At 33.5% G+C, this 23,503-nt stretch overlaps 1 protein-coding gene across 1 annotated transcript in view; it reads right to left on the bottom strand.

The window, feature by feature from the left end:
* Positions 1 to 23,503, bottom strand: part of AGPS (alkylglycerone phosphate synthase) — a 141,871-nt gene that overhangs the window by 52,328 nt on the left and 66,040 nt on the right. The window contains exons 11-12 of the mRNA XM_060106344.1: positions 11,885 to 12,012; positions 2,212 to 2,263 (exon numbers count right to left, since the gene is read on the bottom strand). Coding sequence (XP_059962327.1) covers positions 2,212 to 2,263; positions 11,885 to 12,012 — 180 coding nt within the window. The remainder of the gene's footprint in view (positions 1 to 2,211; positions 2,264 to 11,884; positions 12,013 to 23,503) is intronic.

Here is a 23,503-nt window from a genome sequence, read left to right as displayed (position 1 = left end):
CCCTCTTTTGCTAATTTGATGATTACGTCAATCAACATGTAAGTGTCTGTTATGTGACAGGTGCAGGACACATAAAAATGAATAAGAAACATCTCCCAAATTTGACAAACGTTAGTTCAGAGGGAAAATATGTAGATCGTTTCAATGTACTCAATGATATATATCATTTCAATATACTGAAAATGTATCATTTCAATATAATATATTAAGAGTTGTGTCAAGGAGAGGGGTGATAATAAAAATATTAACAACTAATAATAGGCTTGTGCTGTGTTAACAACCAATACGGTACAAACACTGACCAATCAGCCATACAGTTGGTACAAGGTCCCGGACATCCCTTGCTGTGCTAAGAGTTATTTAGTTGGTTGATCATGAAGTCATGGCAGGATATGTAGGTAGGAAAGCTTCAATGAATACTGAGAAATCAAAAAGGTTACAGACAGCCAAGAAGCATGACCAGATCTGTACTGCTAAAGGATCACTTTGGTGGCCAAGTAAAGGGCAGAAGGAGAGGAGACACACTAAAGACTAGCGAGAGTAGAACCAACATTAGAGCATGTTCCTAGGTACAGTAATGAGAATGTGGAACAAGGATGACAGATAACCAAAAGGATCTTGCTTTGAACCTACATTTAAATTGTTATAGATCCCAATTATAAATAAAATCTGGCCACATCATAATTAGTTTTACATAGGTGTCTATGTCCAACATAGTTTACTGTCATTATAGCATATAAATGGATCACACAGTCTTATTAATCAGATAGATACATGGCTCTCTTCAGACCTAGATCTCTGAATGCAGGCCAAAACACAAAGGAGGCTTGGTTTTCATTTGATTTAACTATTTCATCATTTATAGGACACATTTATCTTAAACTTTTATCAGTAGTATAGTATTTTGAAAGTAATTTACTTAAAGAAATAAAAGCTGTGACTTAGAAGAATCTAATTTTAAAACGAACCCTTGATATGTTATCAACCTGAGTTCCTTAGTTCAATTTCTATATAATTATGATAATCATTCTTCTCTAAATTAAAATCTAAGCTACTCGTACACCAAAGAAAAGCCTGCCTAACTTGGCCTTTAGTATTTATTGTTGAGCAATCATTCTGGGACTATTTTGAGGGTACTTAAAGTCTATAAACTTAAATCCCAAACTAAATTTCAGCATATGGAAAAATTCAGAAGCAATAAAACTAGAATTGATAAGATGATAAATCGTGTCAGAAAGTTTAATAGTTTAAGCAAAATAGGAAGAAAAAGAAACATGGTTAACTGTTACTGAATTCTCCACCTGAATATTCCATGGTCAACTTAAACACAACTCATTTGTAATGTCTTTTCCCCAAAATCATCTCTTCTTCTAGACTGTTATTCAATCCACCAGTCAATCAATCAGACATCAGGAGTTGCCCTAAACTCTTCCCTTTATTTAAACTTCCACATCCAGTTGGCAAACTGTTCTTTGGAAAATCTATTCTTTACTCTCTATCTCCACTGCTGCTGCCTTGAACAAGGCCCCCAGTATTTGCCTCTTTAACCATTTCGACTCCTCCTCCACGCTTGCACCATCCTAATCCATCCTGCATAATGCTAGCAGAATGAGCTTTCTATAAAGCTGATTTATTGTATTCCCTCTACAAAGATATCCCTCTTCTGACAAGCTAAAACCCAAATCTATCCTGCAAAGCCGTAGTCCACCCATCCAGCTTTATCTTTTGTAACCACTTTCACCCTACAGTCTATTTGAGCCACACAGAACTATCTGAAGAAGTTCAAACACGCCATTAAGGTTTTACAATTTCATATTTTTTGCTGATAAGCGAACAAAAATTTGGTAGGAAAGAAGAGACTGTCTCAGGCAAACTTCTATTCACCTTTTAAGATTTTGTCTAAGCATCACTCCTTCAAGAAGCCTTTCCCCACGCTCTGGCTCAATCTCAAGCAAAATCAAGTAGGATCAACCCCTCCTTCATCTGCACCAGGGTATCCAGTGCAGTCTTCTTTCACATCACCTCTAACACTCCTGCACTCATTCATTTATACAACTGTCTGTCCTCATTAGACTGAAATTCCTGAAGGACAGGAGCTATGACATTTATCTTTCTAGCTCTGTACTCAGTACTCTTCCTGGCACATAACTGGTGTTTCGTAAGTTTTTGTGGCTTAGTGAGCAGATTTTTAAAGTACCATTCCTTACTTACCAAACTGAAACTGCTGGTTGTCCATGAGGCGAATAGATGCAGGAGCACATCTCTGTTTTAAAAAGATTTTAAAAATGTGATACAAATTTGATACAGTAAAGAAGCTAGACAGGTAGAAAATGAATGTCATCTTTCTGTATTTGAGATTAACAGCTTAGATCCTAAGGATACATACAGGAAAAAAAATCTTAACTTTTTATATAGTTCTATGACAACAAATAAAACATCAGTGGCTTCTATAAAGTATTTGGAGAGGCAAAATCTATGTACATAATACATATATACATACACATGTTGCCAGATCTTTAATTTATCTGCAACAAGATCTGCTTAATGCCTAGCAAAGACCTGTGGAAATACCTAAAAGAAATATTAGGCCTCAAAGTAGATTATTTTAAAACAAAGTAGAAAACTTATAAACTAAAATCAATGCCTAGAGCATTATGCCACTGATGAACTATAATGTGTCACTGCGCTCTTATACTCTTTTAAAATGAGGAAGATGGTGGTGGCATTTTTGTGGGCCAAAACACTTTAAAACTTTAATTGAGATGTCTTCATAGATAAGGACTTGTTCTTTCTTTTCATTCCTTCTCATAATCCATTTTAAATAGAAAAACTATCAGACAACGTGCAGAATTCTAAGATCTTTCAAGGTTACTTGTATGAAAACAGCAACAAAACTTGAAGCATAACATTATGTATCTAAAACATCTAAAACTGCACCTGTGTTATATTTATCTAGGCACACACTAAAAGCTGCAAGGAAAGAAAAATGAAGAAAGCAAATATTCAAATTAACTTTGTGATGCTACAACACTACCATACAAACACTAGCAAGGTTTAAGTTAGCTACAGTTTTTCCAAAGAATTTAAGTGAGCTTTACCCTAAATGGGATTTTTATATTCTGTGCAACTTTTTAACATGGTTAAACTTCCACCAAGAAGCTGCTTTCAGACCACAAAATTTTGACTGTCATAACCTTTTTAAACATTTATCTTCTGAATAACATTTATCAATAAAATCTTTATCAACACAATGTTGAGACTTATGAAAACAGAATCACTCAAAAGAACAAAACTTATAAACATATACCTTAACTGTGTGTTATAACACTTTTGCTATTATGTGCTTTTAATTGAACAAATACTTAATTTTATAAAACCACTCATAATACATACTTTATTTTACCCAACAAAATGCCTGGTTAGATTCTTATTTTGAACACTGTATAATTTATTTCCTCATCTTTGATACTAAAGGTGAGATAATACAATCTATATTTTTAAAAAGTCATTGCCAAATCTGAAGAACAATATTAGGTCATTTATATACTTAACATAACAATAACCTATTGCCTTACATTTTATAGAATCCTATTGTGTACAAGCTGTTTTCATATGTCTTTACTTAATATAAGAAACAACTTTGGCGGGGTAGCAGAACTGGTATTATCCCCATTTTACAGATGAGGATGTAAGAACCAGAGAGACTAAAAGACATGCCTGAGGTCAAATGACTGTAAAACAGTAAAGACAGAACTAGGACCAAGATACCCTGACAGCTAGATGAACAATATTTCAAATACGCCACACAGCCTCAAATAAAATAAAAAAATTAAAAATCACAAAAGACACACACAGAGCTTTCAACTCACATTTGAAACAAAAATTACATGAAAACCCTCTTACTTGCTATTTTGCAGTGTTAGTAAAAGTATATTTATAAAATAAAATAAAAAATCTACAACCTGAGTACTTTCAAATCTTGGTATAAACATATCGTTGTAGTTGGGTTAATGCTTCTAAAAACATTACCAGTTTCAAAATACTAAAGGAAAATCAATTTTCCTGAAACATTTTTATTAAAACAGGCACATCAACTTCAAATAAAACAAATAAAGCCTGAGTAGACCAAGTTTCTTTTCTTCATAAAATAAACAGAATATCATATAACATATGTATTTATATGTTTGGGCTTAAGCACACCAGTAAAATATGAGAAAGAATTCAGAGCCATTCTGTCATTATTAGAAAAAAAACTTTTAAATTCCTACCAACAACTTGTAAATTCCATCTCTTACTGCCACTCAGATTCTACTTCACCTGTATCTACAGCAGGTGTTATTAATGAAAACAACCCACATAGGCACACATATAACAGAAAATGGAAAAAAAGTATATTACATTTATAGTACATTTCTAGTGGAATTCAATCTCTGAAACAACTAAAATACAATATGTAGGCCTTGATAAGATCTTAGTTTGAAAGACTATCCACAAAATACATTTTGGGGACAACTGGAATGATTGATTGTAGAATGGCATTAAGAAATTACTGCTGGACTGACAGATATAGAGAACAAACTAGTGGTTATCAGCTGGTGGGGGGGGATATAGGGGTGGAGAAGTGGGAGGTACAAACTATTGGGTGTAAGACAGGCTCAAGGATGTATCGTGCAACACAGGGAATACAGCCAATATTCTGTAATAATTATAAATGGAAAGTAGTCTTTAAAAATTGTATAAAAATTTGGAAATTAATAAAAAAAGAAATACAGGGGAAAAAGTACTGCTGATTTTCTTAGACATGATAATGGTATTGTGGCTATAAAAAAGAACACCTTAATTTTCAGAAGATATATACTGAAGTATTTGGAAGTCAAATGTCATAATGCAACTTAATTTCAAATGGTCAAGGAAAAATACACAAATATGTAAAACAAACAGCAAAAAGTTAGTAATTTTTGCATATACAAGATGAATATACAGGTGACCACTGTACTATTCTTTCAAAGTTTCTGTATGCTTAAAATTTTCAAATAAAAGTTGAAAAAATACGTGAGAAACTTGCTTCAGGGCACTTGCTACATACAGCAACTGATATTCAATTATACTGAACATGATTTTAACTTGACAGCTGAGCTATATAAACTAGTCAGTCATCTACTGTTCCTATTTATACTGAGGCAGAGTTGATGATTACATACTAATATATCGAAAAAAGAATTAAAAGCTATAGAAAGCTTTTTGTATCTAGATAATAAATATTAAATTCATTTTCAACACTGACTTTTAAAAATTATCAAAATCAAACCAACAGCTTTAGTAAGTCTCATGTTTTAATAGTGCCACATTTTTTAAAAAGTCAGTGAATGGAGTTTTTCAGTTATTGTCACAAGTAAATTCTCATAAGCCAAGCACAGCATCAAGATTGCTTTAGATTCTCCAGAAAATAATCTGTAAATCACCATGCATCATTCTAAAAGTACAAAGGAGGAAAAGTTTCTTAGAATTTTAAATCAGAAGTCATGACACCTAATTAAATAGGAGTCCTTATAATCAAAAAACCAAAATAATATTACTATTCTTAAAAAACAACATTCAAACTAGGTTACTATACTTACAGTTAAGATTAGGTTATATTTTAATGCTATAAAACTACTTTGGTAAGTTAAAAAAATTCAAAATAACTCCTTTAAAAGTTAAAGACATCACAAATTCTAAGAATCTGAGCTCTAAATTCAATCCCATGCTATACAATTATGCTCTGCTAGAGTATTCCATAGATGAGGAAAGGGGGAAAGGGTCCTTGAGTTAAAGTGCCCCCTGGTGGTAGGTGATCAGAACTAACCTGAGAGGGGATATTTTTACCTAGAAATTTTAATGGTGGGTTGATGATACATTCAGGGTAAACAAAAATTGCTTACTTGAAGTGGAGTTAATGAAATAAATGATTTTGTTTTTATTATGATAAATGCACTCTGACTAAAATCGCTCAGGTCACCTGCTTGTACTTTATACTTTAGTAAATAGTCTAAAAAATCATATGAGAAACTCATTATGGACTAATAAATAAATATCAATATCTTTGTTTTATCTGAGCAAAGAAGAAATGAATAAACCACAGTGACCTCAAAGCATGGGTATAAGACTGACTAAGTCAAATTGCTGCCAACTTCTTCCCTTTAATGACGCTACAACCAGGAATTTACTTGAATACGTAACCTGAAAAATAAAAAACAACCACTCTAATTAGTCTTATTTACTTAGTAGAATTCTCGGCACTAACTTAAAAAGCAACCTCTTTCTCAATCTAACCATTTTCTCAAAAAAAAAATAGGCCCTATAAGAAACACATCAAAAGATTTCTGCAACATTTGTTTTTATGGAACTAAGTCATATTGCTTTCTTGTCACAGGGAAAACCGGAACTCGCACTTCAGATGAGACACACTTTGTTCGAGGAGGTATCTTAGTTTACTAGCTACTGGTGAAAGAAATTCAATATTAACATGTTTCATACATCTGCATGATTTCTTCTAACTTCATAAGGATAAACTATAAAATATAAGCACCGAGTGGCAGTCCTATATCTCTGGTATCTTGGTTAAAAACTGAATAACCTTTGAATTGAAAAGGTTTGTTTCTTCAAGGAGTAAATCAACTTTCAGTATAGACTCTGGAATGGCCCTAGTTCCTGAGCCTTAAAACTATTCTGGAGATAGTCTACTAACATACTGTATCAGAAGCTAATGCTTCAATACCAACCCCCTTGTACACGGCTATACAAAAATTTAAGCACAGAAAATTTTATCATGATATGCAGTATCTTTGGTGACTGTTAGAAGACAGAAACCATGTCTATTTAACTTACATAATATCAACTGCACTATGTTGGATATAAAGTTAAAAGCATACTCTCCCACATAAAAAACACAATAAAATAATTGATATTAATTTAATAAATTAATTTTAAAAGTTCAAAAAAAGGATATGTAAAAGAAGAGAATTCTGTTAAATACAAATTTCTAGGTATAAAAGCTTAAAATGTAGACAGAATTAGTTCTTCCTCTAATAATAAATCAGAATTGACACCACAGATGAAATCATGCAATATTTAAGGCTATTGGTAAACTGGTTAATCCTATTAGAAAGGATATACTGGCTTATAGCCAGGAAACTACATTGTAAACAAGAACTTTTTTAGCAAGAGAATTATCTCTTGGTTTTAAAGAATGAAACAAATACATAATACAGGGTAGATATTTCCCTCCACTTATGTTAAGGGAAGGGGCAAAAGTTAATGCCAAACAGTCTCCTGGTCAAAACTGTACATTTTCAGTTTAGTAAAGGTATAATGACTAGAGCATGTCTCATAACTGTCCTCAAGTCTGATACATTTTGCTGGATCACACAGTAAAGAATCCAATTAACCAAACATTTGGCTAGGTTATTCTCTCTGCTTCAGAGGGAGAAAAACATGACATCAAAAAATGATTTCAAATAACAATTCCATTTTCTATATGTAACAAATTATCTCCAAGAATTATCACTTAATATAAATAAGCTTTAAATGTTTTACAATATAAGTGCTAAACCTAACTCCTTTCAATTTATTTGAACCCCTACAGGATAAATCAAGTTGAAAACAGAACAATTTTCAGAATTAAGATATAACAGTCTGAAGTGTCAGACATGAACTATGTATATCTTCTGAAATTACGGTCTAAACTCACTAGAAAAAAATACCCTATCAGTTTAAAATTGTTTAAAATAAAAGTGACGGTAGGTAGAAAGGGCCATCCTTGTCAAAAGAAAAAGCTGCCTTTTAATCTGTAATTCTAAAAACCTAGTTCTGATACTGTGAAATACAGTTTTCAGAGGAATTTGTACTAATCCATGCCACAGACAGTCAATGTTTCCTCATAATGGAACAAATTGGTTCTCTCTCAATACCACAAGGCATAACTCCTAAGTTTTTATTGGCAAATGGTGGGGGAAGATCCCAAACTTTAAAAATTGCCTTTGAACTTGTTTCAACACTCCATGTTCCCTGCAACCCTTGTAAAAACATACTTGCCATTTTAAAACAAACAATAAAAGAGAAAAATAAAATATTATATCTGACACTGATATTCTGATTAAAAAACACAATTTTCCCCCCTCTTGAGAGGCTACAGTAGGAAATCTACTCTCTGAGAAAATCTTAAAAGCCACTTACCCATCTACTGAGTAAAGCTGGAGATTCTACTGGACTGCCACTTATGAGATAGAATCACATTAATCTTCCACTAAATCTTCCTTTCTAGCTCCTCACAAGGCAGTGAAGTACTGAAAGAGGACAATTCCTCACATGGACAAAGATCAGATGAGTGACCTTAGTAGAATCCTACTGCTGCCAGTATAAAGTTGCTTTATTTATTTCCTTCAGTAAGAATAGTGATAAAAATATACACAGAGCCCACTTAGCTATCTGTGAACAATCATGTCAGCTCCTTTCCAAAAGATACTCATCCAAAAGCAACCTGAGTCTGAAAATAGTGCAAAAATGGAAGTGCTATGAAATGACAGTGAGGAATTACAGGCAGCCAGCTCATTACTCAATCAAGAATTTGGCACAGTTGTAAACCATGTACCATCTATTTTAATGGATCCTAATTTTCTTGCTATCAACTGAAATTCCAAATCACAAATTGAACAATGACTAGTGCCAAAACCTGATAATTTTCTCAATTTCTCTGCTTGAGAATACTGTTATAGAGCAGGGCAGCATATACAGTACCATTCTTGACACATGAGATTTGTATACTCTATAAACTAATATATAAATGTCCCTAAACATAATACATTTACCCATTTCCAGGAAAGGGAATGCCTCTCTATATGTGCAGTATAACAAGAGTAAAAAAATGCAGGTTCCCCAAACAGTGGAATATTTCCAAATCCCAGTAACTATTCTTAGCAACTGTTTCATTCGTAAGAGCAACATTTGAGAATGAAATATTATCTATCTAGACTTTTCAATCAGTTTCAAGTAAGGCAAGCTTTCCAATTACATGGTATTTATGTCTCTAAAAATTATCTATTACTAATTACAGAGAACCAAATTATTAAAACCATAGATTAGAAAGGAGCTTCTTTTTGACCTGGTTTTTAACCACAGGGTGGCACTTTCTGTCAGTCATCACCTTTATCCCAAGATATATATATTCAATATAGTTTTGTGTAGTGAATTTAGATTATGGTCATATTGTAAATATCCAAAGAATTAAAAAAAAACTTTTATTGACTTATGCAAAGATGAAGGAAAATGTTACCACCTGCCTTTCATTATCACAAGTAGCTCTTATCTGTTACTTTCTATCAGGAGCATATTAAATTGTAACAAAAACCGCACCAAATTGCACCAACTATTTATGTTTAAATTCAATATTTCCAATTTTAGTGAAATAATAAATTAAGGATTTTGACATATTTGTACACCATTTCTCATTAATGAAACCTAAGACAGATTTACATGTGAGTATTTTTAATGCAGAAAAGCAGATGGAACACTCAGGAAAGCATAAAATATGTCTACTTCTATTCCAAAGATCATATAACAACACTTTTTAACAAGTTTACTAAATCTGTGTTCAACAGAAGGGAGGTATTGTGAAGGGCAGAGCTGGCCAACATAGACTGAGTGTGTACTCATTAAGATCTTTTGTTAAAAATACATAAAAATCAGACTCGTTTTATAAATTCTATAATTATTTTAAAAATCTAATTTGGCATTCATGTTTATTTTGCCATAAAAAAATGGAGGCAATAATGGTCAACTAAAAACATGTCATTCAAAACTTGAACAAGAGGGACAATATAAACTGTATCTTTAATAATAAAGCTTTTCTTGGAGGGGATATAGTCAAGCTTGACAAAGATGAAAAGTAAATAAAAATAAAAGTACTTAACACAAAGAATGAACTACAATACAAAGTTAAAACACTAGAATAAAAAATATCTCATTAAGGAAGATTTGAAATTAATCAGAAAATATAAACCATTTATGGAAAATATTTGCTTTTATTTTGATTTTTAATTGGTGAATTTATGGTTATTTTCTTAAAAAGAACAAAAAAGACCTAGTTTCCCATTCTTCTAGGAATGAATTCACTGGCAAAACCGTAAGGCTCTTCAAGTACTTCTTTTGTTTCTTAATACCTGAGGTATCTTAAATTCGAAGTTACTTCCTTGGCCTTTAAGTGATGGAAGGGTTTAGCAACAAGTTATCAGAACACACGTGAACTTTACCTCTCGGTGCTCAAATATTTACATCTAAAACTTATCTCCACTCCTTTACTCAATAATTCTACTTTTAAATATTACTGCCATCTCGTTATTTTAGCAAACATAGCATAATACTAGCTCCTTAACCGTAACATAATATCCTCAAAGTTCAAGTGAATTAGGGGCTCTTAAGGATTTCAACAACATCACTTCTGCGTTAACATCACCAAAGGAACCTGCCACGAGTTCAAGAATGTTCATTCCACGACTATATGTCTTTTAAAACTCTCCCTTTACCTAGGAGTAAGACAACCAAGATTAAGGAGCCTATGACTAAATCTTGATGGGGGAAAAAGCAATCTAATGATAAGTAACTGAAGCTACTTGGAAATTATAAAAATTACCCTTCTCAACTGTTAGATTAGGTGATCATATAGTTGGACTTCTTAAAAGTGAGAAACTGTAAGAAAGAATGAGTGTCTCAGAAGGCAAAACTGAGTGTATGGAATAAAGAGCACTGGAAATGGTAAATATGTGGGTAAATTTAACATTTTTTTTACTCATTTTATATTTTTTTAAAACATTAATAGTGGTTTGGTTCTCTTGGAATGGTATGAAGATAAGACTCAGTACCTTACAAAGTCCACAATGAAATGGAGTACTTGCTAGATACCACTCTTTTTCCTTATCAGATCCTCCCTCCACCCTACTCTGAATATGCAGAAGCTGACCTATATGGGTGACATCAGAAAGCTCCCTTGCACTCAAGATTCAAATTGGGTATAGCTGATGGGAAGTATTAAAGAACTCTGAGTTTGGAGAAAGCAAGAAGAGAGAGGCTGGAGTATATTCCCTTGACTTCCTCCCTTCTGGGAAATGTTGAAATAAGAATTTTTTCACAAACCATTATAGGTTAAACAATGAACCAAGTGTCTAAAGAAACGCAAGAATTCCACACTGATACACACAATTAACGCAGAAATAAAATTACTTGGCATTATTTAGTTTTTTAAAAACCTTGACAATATATCCCTTTTTTTAAAGAAGGGGAAAGTGGGAATTCTTCTTAGTTTATATCTAAATATCTTGTATTACGTTATATTATATTACTTAATTTAAAATATAGCTTAGGAAATATTAAAAAACAAGTAAGGCCTAGTAGCAGCACATTCTAAGAATTGATAAAGTTTGATTACTTATATTTAATTTCTGTATTTTGGGGCCATTAATATTCAGCCAATTATTTTAATTTCAATAAATATCAAGAAAAATGCAACATTACTGCAATTAATCACAAAATATCTTACCCAAAAATAACTTAAGAAAACATTCAACAAAAGGCAGAGACATTTGAAGCCATCAACTCAGGTACATACCTTACCTTGTCTTAAAATTGTACAGCATTCTTTAAACCAAGAAATAGGTGTATAATTACTCAAAGAAATAGCAACTGAACTTAAAGGGATGATTTTACAACATTACCTTTTCATATAGAACTGGGTAAAAATCACAAATATAACACAACTAAATATGAAGATTATATGTGACATATCAAAATTAATTATGCAGCAGAATTTTTAAAATATAAATATATATGGGTGGGTTTTTGTTTTTGTTTTTACCTGTTTTGCAATTTCTCTTAAACAGGCTACTCCTCGTTCAAAATTAGGGAAAGCTACTGAGCCATACTTTTGGTATTCAGGGATTGGTCTGATTTTTATTGTAGCTTCTGTTATCACACCAAGAGTTCCTGAAAAAGAAGGGGGAATAATCCAATATATCACATGCCAATTTTCTAAATCATATTTAAATCTACTTTATCTATTTATTCTACTAATTTATTCTATTAATCATATTTAAATCTATTTAATCTATTCTATGTGGGGAATAATGGTTACTCAAGTCCTTCTAGAAAAACATCTAAGCAAATTTTATAATTTCTAAAAAAAGTTTTTGGAATACATTTTTCTTAGTTATGTATAAATATTTTAAAACATTTTTAAGGTAACCTTTCTCCAAAGAGGTTAATTTTAAATAGTTTTTAAAGTATTACAACTTATTAAAATTTAAATCTGAAAAACAACAGGTTTTTGTATCTCATATGCATTCAAACAAAAGTATATTTTGATAGTTGAACCTAATTTTACTATGACAACAATTTATTGGGGCAAAAAGAATCTAATTTTCTATGAGAATTTAAGTTGACAGAAGAAATTAGAGAGACTATTACACTTTGCCTTTTTTCCTAAGAATTCATACGAAGAAAAGATAAAGGCAATATTAAGATGCCCTTAGAAGAAAAAAAAACATATTTCAGAGACAAAATAGTTATAAATAGCTAACAGAAGAGGACCATCAATGAAACAAATGTCCTTTTCTTTATTACATGGAGGAGTGGAGGACAAATCAGAGAGAAAAAATGCAAGTTAAATATAACTACATGATCTAAATAGCTATGCTAAAATATTTGAAGAGACATGGTTAAAAATAATTGCATTCAAAAAGTCAAGCTTTCAAAATCAGTGCTTCCTAATGTACAAATGATATGAATTATTATTAATACTATTAAGTAAATTTTCTGAGAATCATGATAAAAGAACGAAAGGGAAATCCGAAATTATAGAACTTAATTACAATACTAGAAATAAGTTAAAAGTATCACAAAAATCAATGCTTCCAATAAATTTATAATATACCTAAAATAAAATGTTAATATATAATACTGTAGAAGATTAAAAACTACAAGTCCACAAAGAGTAAACTACATTATATCACAATATGTTTGTCAAATATACAAATGATTTCCTACTTAGATAGCAAATACAACCCTATTATGATTTGCAAAATCACAAAAGCTCTGCAAAGTTGGCCTAATATTTGAATAAAAAGATAGATATATCTTGTACATTTTAAAAGATAGTAAGAGTGACTAGACTTTCTCTTTTATTTTAGCATCTTTATTGCGATATAATTCACAGACAATAAAATTCACCTATTTAAAATGTAAAATTCAATGGTTTTAAACTATTTACAGATATATGCAACTATCACTACTAAGTTTACAACATTTTCATCACCCCAAAAAATAAATCCCATACCCATTTTCCCCACACACACCTCAGCCCTAGACAAACACCAGTATACTTGGTCTCTAGAAATTTGCCTATTCCGAGCATTTCATATAAACAGAATCTTACAATATGTGGCCTTTTGTGATTGGCTACTTTCACTTAAATGTTTTCAAGGTTCATCCATGTTGTAGCATGTACTAAGTACTTCATTCCTTTTAATTGCTGGATATTATTCCATTGTATGGTATGGACATTTGGGTTTCTATTTTTTTTTTTTTAAACTCGATTACCAGCTTGTTATAAAAGGAAACAACTCAGGAACAATCAAACAGAAGAGATGCACAAAACAAAGTATGGGGGGAAAGGTGCAGAGTTCCCAAGCCCTCTCCAGATACACCACCCTCCCAGCACCTCCATGTGTTTACCACCAGTAGTCCTCTGAAACTCATAACTTAGGGATTTTTATGGAGGCTTCATTACACAGGCATGATGACTAAACCACAGATCATGGGTGACTAATTCAACTTCCAGCTGCTCCTCTCCTCTCCTCTCCTTTCCTCTCCCGTCCCCTCCCTAGAGGTCAGGGAGTGAGGCTGAAAGTTCCACAGGTTTCCATGTTTTGGCTACTATGAATAATGCTACTACAAATATAGGCGTACAAGTTTGTATGTGGATATATGTCTTCCTTTCTCTTGGATAGATACACGAACTTTCTTAATTTCAAAAAAACCTTTGACCCTATTCCATGTAACACTCTACCTCAGCTACCTTTCCTGAGACTAAGTTCTAGGCACGTGCAGCTAAGAGGTGAGGAGGGGCTCACTTCTTGCACCCAGCCTAAATTGGTGGGACAGAGGCTCTACTTTGAGTGATGCACTAAGTCTATGGTCCCAACCCTTTGCCCTGGCTGGTATCTTGCCAGGAGAAGCAAACCAAGACCTACTTTCCTTCCTCCTTCTCCCCAGCACTTAGTTTCTAAAGGAAGGGTGTCCTCAGAGAAAAACATGCCACTGTCCCCACACCCACCTCCACAGCCTTAGCTCAGAGATTTTGCCTGAGGAAGAAATAAGCCATAGAACAGCTCCCAATCTTTTTTTCAAAGATTATTTGCAACAGAGAATGAAGAAGTTCAAGAAGTTTTAAGAATACTCTTGAAAACAGTGGAGGATGTGGTAAAAGGTAATTGGGAAGACATAGATAAATTTATTGGAGATACAGGCAAAATTGCAGGTCAGCTGTTTGCCTGGTAGAAACCTGGGGATACTGGAAGTCCTAGGTACAGCGACCAGGCAAGAGAAAAAAATAAAAGGCATAAAAACTGGAAAGGAAGAAGTAAAACTGTCTCTATTTGTAGATGACATGATTTTATATATGGTTGACTATACCATGCCATTTTATATAAGAGATAAACATCTGCAAATTCTGGTATCTGCAGGGGTTTCTGGAAGCAATCCCCTGCAGATACTGAGGAACAACTGTACAGAAAACCCTAAAGAGTCAACCAAAAAACTATTCAAACTAATCAGCAAATTCAGTACAGTTGCAGGATACAAAATTAACATACAAAAATCAGAAGCGTTTCTATACATTAACAGTGAATTTTCTGAAAGAGAGATAAAGAAATTGATCCCATTTACAAGAGCATCAAAAGCAATAAAATACTTAGGAATAAATTTAACCAGGGAGGTAAAAGATCTCTACTCTGAAAACTAAGACACTGATGAAAAAAAAAATTGAAGAAGACACAAGTAAATGGAAAGGTATCATGTGTTCATTCATGGGTTGAAAAAATTAGTATTGTTAAAATGTCAGTACTACCAAAAGACATCTATAGACTCAATGCAATTCCCGTCAAGATTCCAATGGCATTTTTTATAGGAAAAAAAAAACACACTCCTAAAACTTATATGGAACCACAAAAGACTCCAAATAGCCAAAGAAATTCTGAGAAAGAAGAATAAAGCAGGAGGTATCACACTTACTGATTTCAAGCTATACTCTAAAGCTATAGTAGTTAAAAGAGTATGGTACTGGAATAAAAACAAACAGATCAATGGAACAGAATCAAGATCTCAGAAATAAACCCAAGCATATACAGTCTTATAATATTTGACAAAGGAGCTGACAGTACTCAAAGGAGAAAACACAGTCTCTTTAAAAATGGCGCTGGGAAAACTGGACATTGATATGTAAAAGAATGAAACCTGACCCCTATCTTACACCACTCAAAAAAACTAACTCAAATGTTTAAAAGCTTGTATGTAAGATATGAAACCATGAAGCTCCCAGAAGAAAACATAGGGGAAAAGCTCCCTGACATATGTATTGGTAATGATTTTTTGGAAATCACACCTAAAGCACAAGCAACAAAATAAAAAACAAATAAGTGGGACTACATCAAACTAAAAAGATTCTTTCTGCACAGCAAAAGAAACCATAAACAAAGTGAAAAGACAACCTACAGAATTGGAAAAAATATATGCAAACTATTTATCTGATAAGAAGTTAATATTTAAAATATATAAAGAACTCATACAACTCAATAGCAAAAAACAAATAATTCAATTAAAAAAACAGGCAAAGGACCTGAATAGACATTTTTCCAAAGAAGATATACAAATGGCCAACAGGTACATGGAAAGATGTTCAATATCACTAGGGGAAGGCAAATTGAAACCACAAAGGGATATCACCTCACACCTTCCAGAATGGCCATTATCAAAAAGATGAGAAATAACAAACGCTGGCATGGATATGGAGAAAAGGTAACCTTTGTGCACTGTTGGTAGGATTATAAATTGGTGCAGCCACTGTGGAAAACAGTATGAAGGTTCCTAAAAATATTAAACATGAAACTACCATATGATCCAGCAATTCCACTTCTGGGAATATATCTGAAAGAAACAAAAACACTAACTCAGAAAGATATTTGCACCCCCCATGTTCATAGCAGCATTAGTTACAATAGCCAACCACAGAAACAACCTAAGTGTTCATTAATGAATGAATAGATAAAGAAGTTGTGGTACATATATACAATGGAGTATTATTCAGGCATAAAAAAAATGAGGAAATCCCACCATTTATGACAACATGGATAGACCTTGAAGGCATTATGTCAGTTAAATAAGTCAGATAGAGGAAGACAAGTATTATATGATTTCACTTTTATGTGGAATCTAATAAAAATAAACAAACAATAAAAATACACCAGGGGCTTCCCTGGTGGCGCAGTGGTTGGGAGTGTGCCTGCCGATGCAGGGGACACGGGTTCGTGCCCCGGTCCCGGAAGATCCCACATGCCATGGAGCGGCTGGGCCCGTGAGCCATGGCCGCTGAGCCTGTGTGTCCGGAGCCTGTGCTCCGCAATGGGAGAGGCCACAACAGTGAGAGGCCGGCGTAGCGCAAAAAAAAAAAAAAAAAATACACCAAACTCACAGAAAAAGACATCAGATTTGTGGTTACCAAAGGCAGAGGGTGGGGGAGGAAGGTGGTCAAAAGGTACAAACTTTCAGTTATAAGATAAATAAGTATCAGGGATGTAATGTACAACATGATGACTACTATTAACACTGCTGTATGATATACAAGAAAGTTGTTAAGAGAGTAGATCCTCAGAGTTCTCATCACAAGAAGAAATATTTTTTCTTTTTTTTTTATTGTATCTATATGAGATGATGGATGTTAACTAAACCTACTGTGGTAATCATTTCACAATATATGTAAATCAAACCATCATGCTGTACACCTTAAACTTATACAGGGATGTATGTCAATTATTGCTCAATAAAACTAGGGTAGGGGGGAACAGTGGGGAGGAACCCTCCTAAGCTCACAAAAAATCTCAAACAATAACCCTAGGAACTATCCTTTCTAAGGGATACATTTTAAATAGGTGAATTTTATGGTATGTGAATTATATCTCAATAAAACAAAGGAAACTTCAGAGTTATCTTCTTAAACAAGGAGCTATGAGCCATACATTTTAGAAATAGGGGTATTTTTAGAAACAGGTATCTTAGGCTACAGAAAGAGTCTAAATGAACTCTAAACCTTTGCCAGAAAGAGGCATAAGGCTGACAGACTATGCTGCCTTCTCATCCACCAACACAGAATTATCTATTACACCTGTTCTTTCTTACCAAGATAAGTAGTATCACTTTAATTTTTAAAGTTGCTAATTCTTCTGCCACTATACTGACACCATCCCTAAGCTTATTTGTAATTTTTTCTACTCTTTTCAACATTTTTCGAAGTTCCTGGTACTCATAGAATTAACACCTCATGCTGAAAGTTGTTTCTACAAACAAACTGAAATTTGTCAGGCATAAGCTCCTAAAGGCATGAATCATCTTTTCTATTTATTCTAATCTCTCCGCAGATTAGAGAAAACTTTAATAAATACTTGTTCAAACTCAAAAGTCACCAGGTTGAAATTCATTAAGGAAAAGAAAGTTGGGGGTTGGGGATGGGAGGGAGGTCCAAGAGGGAGGGGATATATGTATACATATAGCTGATTCACTTCATTGTACAGCAGAAACTAACACAACATTGTAAAGCAATTTTTCTACAATAAAAAAGTAAATAAATAAATAAACTCAAGTGGGAAAACTGTGAAAAGAAAAGAAGGTTAGTATAAGCCTTGATTTTAGACAGGAAAATTTCTCTATTTAAAATTAAACTCCAGGGACTTCCCTGGTGGCGCAGTGGTTAAGAATCCGCCTGCCAAGGCAGTGGACAAGGGTTCAAGCCCTGGTCTGGGAAGATCCCACATGCCGCAGGGCAACTAAGCCCGTGCACCCCAAATACTGAGCCTGTGCTCTAGAGCCCACAAGCCACAACTACTGAGCCCATGTGCCACAACTACTGAAGCCTGTGTGCCTAGAGCCCGTGCTCCACAACAAGAGAAGCCACTGCAAGGAGAAGCCTGCACACCACAACAAAGAGTAGCCCTCACTCACCGCAACTAGAGAAAGCCCACACGCAGCAAGGAAGAACCAATGCAGCCAAAAGTAAATAAGTAAATTTTGAAAAAAATTTTAAAAGAATCTTAAAAAAAATAAAAATAAAAAAAATTAAATTAAACTCCAAGTTCCTGACTTTTTGTGAAATATTTCTTTACATCCAAGAAATAAAGCCATTTGAAAATATTTCTATAAATTACCGCATAAAATATAACCTAAATATAATCCAAAGAAAAAGTTAGAAACCATTTAAAAGCCAATCAATGAGGGTCTGCTTAAATAGAACAGAATACATACCAATGGAATATCAGGTAGCTGCCAAAAAGAATGAAGTGGTTCTAAATGTGATGATTTGAAGTGAGCGTTATAAAATTAAGTATAAATCAAAGAGTAGTAAACTCCCATTTGTGTTTTTAAGAACACATACATATACGCTTAGAAATAGCAAAAGTGTTTACTCTGTGCAAGGGAGATGCCTAAAAAACAGGGATAGAAGGCAGATTTTTCCCTATACATCTTTTGTACCTTTTGAATTTTGTATATGTATGTACATATTTTAACTTTGTACATGTAATTACTTATTCAAAAAGTTTATTTTAAAATATATATGTATAAAACATTGGCAAACTTTCCTTAAAATTCTAATTCTACACCCAAATTCTAAGGTACTAGTAAGAAGTGACCATGCCTTAAATTTCTGTACACCCATATTGCCTCATACGTATAGCAGACATTCTAAAGTGGTAAAACCCACCATAACACTATAAGTAAGGTTAAAAAATAAAAATTAGTAAAATGAGACTTTGCATTGTTGCAAGGTTAATGAAATGACCAAGGCAAGTCTGTGCAACTATCCAGCTATGAGTTCTGCAGCAGGGGTTAGGGGTTGGGGGGGGGGTCCCCACTGTAAAAGGAAACTCCATCCAAGTCCCAAATGCAGTCTGGCACAAGGCAGTTCTTCCATTCACACTTATATTCAAATTAATCCAATCATAAATGTTTACATCTAAACTCACTTCATTGAAAGGCTCACTTCTGTTGGGCTTTATTATATTTATTGATTCTTTTGCTCTGGGAATTTTATGTCAGTGGAGTGAAATAAAACTACTTAGATTACTTATCACTTGATTATATGCACATTATACCAATATTTTATATCCACTTTATATAACTGTAAACAACTCCATGGCAATGTGATATCATAGAGGCTTATATGTCATTTACTTTTCTTTCTGTTTCAATAAAAATGTTACTGTAAATTTTAGAATTTTCTGTTTTATAATTTCAAATATAGTGTTCTTAAGAAAACTGAAAGCTTCAACTACTAGCTAATACAAAATGCAAGTATTTGCTTGATGTAAATAAAATCTTTCATAATTTGAAACTATACGTTCGGGTGACCTCAGGACTGAGAAGAAAGGTAATCATTTGATTCTGAATCTTCCCTCTCTCTCTACCCCCCTCCCCCCAAAAATGAAAATCAACAAGGAAAACAAATAAAACCACACAGGACATACACTTTAGTATTAAAAGGAGATAAGAAAACACTATGACTTTCTAATTACCCATAAGTAGAGATAAAAAGAAAAAACTCCAACAGACCTTCTACAGCCTTCCAGTTGCTACAAGCATATAAGGGCAGAAAGTGAGTAAGGGGGGATTTAGAAGACTCCTTAAGAAAGAGTAGAGGGTAGCGGAGGACTTAAAGTAAGCAGAGACTAAATCAACCCCAGAAAGCACAAGTGCAACAATAAACTCCAAATACTGTATAAGACTTGGTAATCCATAACCCTGGCTATGAGGAGGGTTTGAAAATGGAAGGAACTAGAAATGACACCCTTGGAGAAGTAAGGGAAGTATCTTCAAAGAAGCATAAAATTAGAGGAGTGTGGTACTCCTTGGAGACAAGGCAGTGGAGGGAAAGAATAAAATTAGGAGGAAAATTAAAGATCTGATAGAAATGAAAGAGAAACAGGACATGCCATGGCTTCTCCCACCAAAAACACCACCATCTATAAAGCAAATAGCACAAAAGAGGGTAGAAGTGACAGAATAGAACACGTTCAAACTAGGAACCCTTTCCAAGTAATAACAGGAACAGAAAAAAACAGACCAAATCCATACAAAACTACTGCAAAACATCAGAAAATGGAAATAATAGCTTTTCTGCTGATGAAAAGTATCCCCCACAAAACCAACCATGATCCTGAAGAAAACTGTAAACACAACATTTCAAACTCAATTAAACACTGTCAAACAAGCATTTGGGGAGATGAAAAAATAGCTGAATTAGAAACATAAACACTAAAAACATAAATGGACAAAAAACAAGACAAAATGAAATAAAAGATGACCAAACTCAGGGAAGAAATAGAAAAACAAAACATAAAAAAAAAAATGAAGGCTGGGTTACAAGGTATCCAAAGGAGAAGAGAGAATAGATTCAAATGAAAATTTAATACAGGGCATTGAAGAAAAGCAAGAAAATAACCCAGAGAATGAAAATAAAATAAAGAAAGAAGTTGAGAAAAAAAGAGAAATCATGGTTGAAACGGAAAATAAGCAAAGAAAGCCAGACAAATGTATAATTGGTGTCCCTGAAGAAAAAAAAATCAAAACAGCAGGGGGAAGGGAATCCAAAACCCTAATATTTAACTCTACAATCCAAAGAAAAACTTTACAGAAATAAAAGAAGACCAGCATATACACAGAGAAAGGGTCCACTGGGTACCAGAGCAAAATGACCCACAACAATCAACTCTGAGTTGTAAAACTTTAACGATAAAGAAAAAAAAAATCCTCACTGCCTCCCAGCAAAAAGTCAAGAGAATTGGCATTAGATTTCTTTAAAACAACATACAAAACCAAAGCAACAATGGAATAGTATTTTCAAAAAACAAGGAAAAAAAAGTGTGACCCATGAATATTAAAGCCACTCAAGCTGTCCTGCAGGTATCAAGGTCATATAAAAGTAGTTTAGAACATTCCAGAACTCATGGGATATATGAATGTGCTTTTCCTGAGGAATCTACTAAAGGATGAGCTTTATTTAATCAAAAGATGAAGTAAAACTACACAGAAGGACTAATAGTAAGCTTTTCATCTATTTCATTTTAGAGCAAAGGCTAAAACAAGGGTGGGTAACGAGTTTAAAAAAATGTACTTTTAGCCATTTTTCAAATAAAAGAGCAAATCATTATAAGTTACTAGTAAATTCCACATATAGGAAAAGAATATAAAACATTTCAAATGCTTTATTTATTACGGTTTTCATTAATTGATCATGATACTATAACATCTAAAATGGGAGGAACCTGCTTGTCAAAATAATCATTATGAAAAATTCATAACACAAAACAAGATAAACACATTAAATTTAACTTGGTTAACCACATGTGGAACTCAGCAGGATGGGGGAAAATAGGTTTTTTTATAATGGTGATGCTTTCAAGGTTGTCATCAAATGATTTAACTATAGCAAAAGAAAGTATTTTCTAAAGCTCAAGGAAAAGTTTATGATTCATATTTAAGGCAGGAGGTTATTATTTAGATAGTTCAAAACAGCAGAGAAAATACATATTATAAAAGAATATGATTTCACATAAATTTACTCTCAGTCATGCTGTCTCCTGGCCTATATTAAGATTACTCTATATCCACATACATACAGAAATGGGGATTAGGAACCATAAATATACTTATAAAGATCACTGATGCCAAAATAATAAACAGCCACAACAGTTTAACATTTGTTGAGTACTCACTACATGCTTATAAACTCTTTAGCATAATTTCGTTTGACCCTCTCAAAAAGCTGTTGAATATAGATACTTTTATTACCCCCATTTTACAGCTGAGGACATTGGGCATAGAGAACTACCTAATTTACACAGTCACAGAAATATAAGTGGTAAAACCAGGATTGAAATCCAGATCTGAAAGATTTCAAGGTTCATGCTCTTAAATCAGTATGGCATTTTGCATGGATATTTATAATAAAATCTCATTTAAATATAGTAACTTACCCTTGTACATATTTTTCTAATAAACTGTATTTCTTTGCTTACTTTATTATAATAATGAGTTTGCCTTCCTTAAATTTGTACAATAATTTACTATTGAAGGAGGTAGTCCAGTCTTTTGAATAAAGTTCAAACTATTATAAAAGGGATAAGAGAGAAAATTATCTCTCCAGCCATCCTGTAACCCTTACTACTCCACACCCTGACCTACTGTCAACTCCACTCTACAATTAAATCTTAAGTTCCAGTCACACTGAAAAACTGGCACCTTCACGAGGCAGACACAGCTCTTTCTCACTTTTAAGCCTGTTCACATGCAGTTAGTTCTCTCTGTAGGGCAACTCCCTCCCCACCTTATTCCCTCAACTCTGCCTAGAATTATTGTCTCATTATCATCCTTGAAGGACCACTTTAGGCACAACCCCTCTGCGGAAGTCTTCCTAAGCACCCATCAACATGACCTTTGTCTGTATTTCTCCTTCATTTACTTCTATCATAGAATTTATCTTATTCAATTTTAATGGTCAATTATTACCTGTGTCCTTGAGTGTGCCAGCACAGTACCTAGCAACCAGAATTTTTTAAACGCTAATTGATGGGAGAAAAAAATGTTTGATATATCTACTTGAAAAGATAATTTACAGAGTTGACTCCAACTATGTATATACCAATAGTAAAATTAATAATTAACAGTTTTAATACCTATTTGTTATTCAATTTGACATTTGACTGGAAAAAGTTATATTCTTTCAGTTAACTCTTAGATGATGCATTAATACAAGAAGTTCCAAAATAATATTTTTGAGATAACTATATTATTTTAAAGGAATTTAACATTTTATTTTTCTCATTAAAAGTATAGTTCTGGGGCCTCCCTGGTGGCGCAAGTGGTTGAGAGTCCGCCTGCCGATGCAGGGGATACGGGTTCGTGCCCCTGTCTGGGAGGATTCCATATGCCGCGGAGTGGCTGGGCCCGTGAGCCATGGCCGCTGAGCCTGCGCGTCCGGAGCCTGTGCTCCGCAATGGGGGAGGCCACAACAGTGAGAGGCCCGCATACCGCAAAAAAAAAAAAAAAAAAAAAAAAAAAAGTATAGTTCTGTTTTTCCACAGAGGAGTACACTTATCAGAAAAGGAATAAGAGAGTAAATTGGTGAAACACCTTGACAGAGGTTTGTCACTAATTA

This window comes from Mesoplodon densirostris, chromosome 8 (assembly GCF_025265405.1).
Source record: "Mesoplodon densirostris isolate mMesDen1 chromosome 8, mMesDen1 primary haplotype, whole genome shotgun sequence".
NCBI lineage: Eukaryota > Metazoa > Chordata > Mammalia > Artiodactyla > Ziphiidae > Mesoplodon > Mesoplodon densirostris.
The sequence above is the reverse complement of the archived record's forward strand: the minus strand, read 5'-3'. Positions and strand labels throughout refer to the sequence as shown.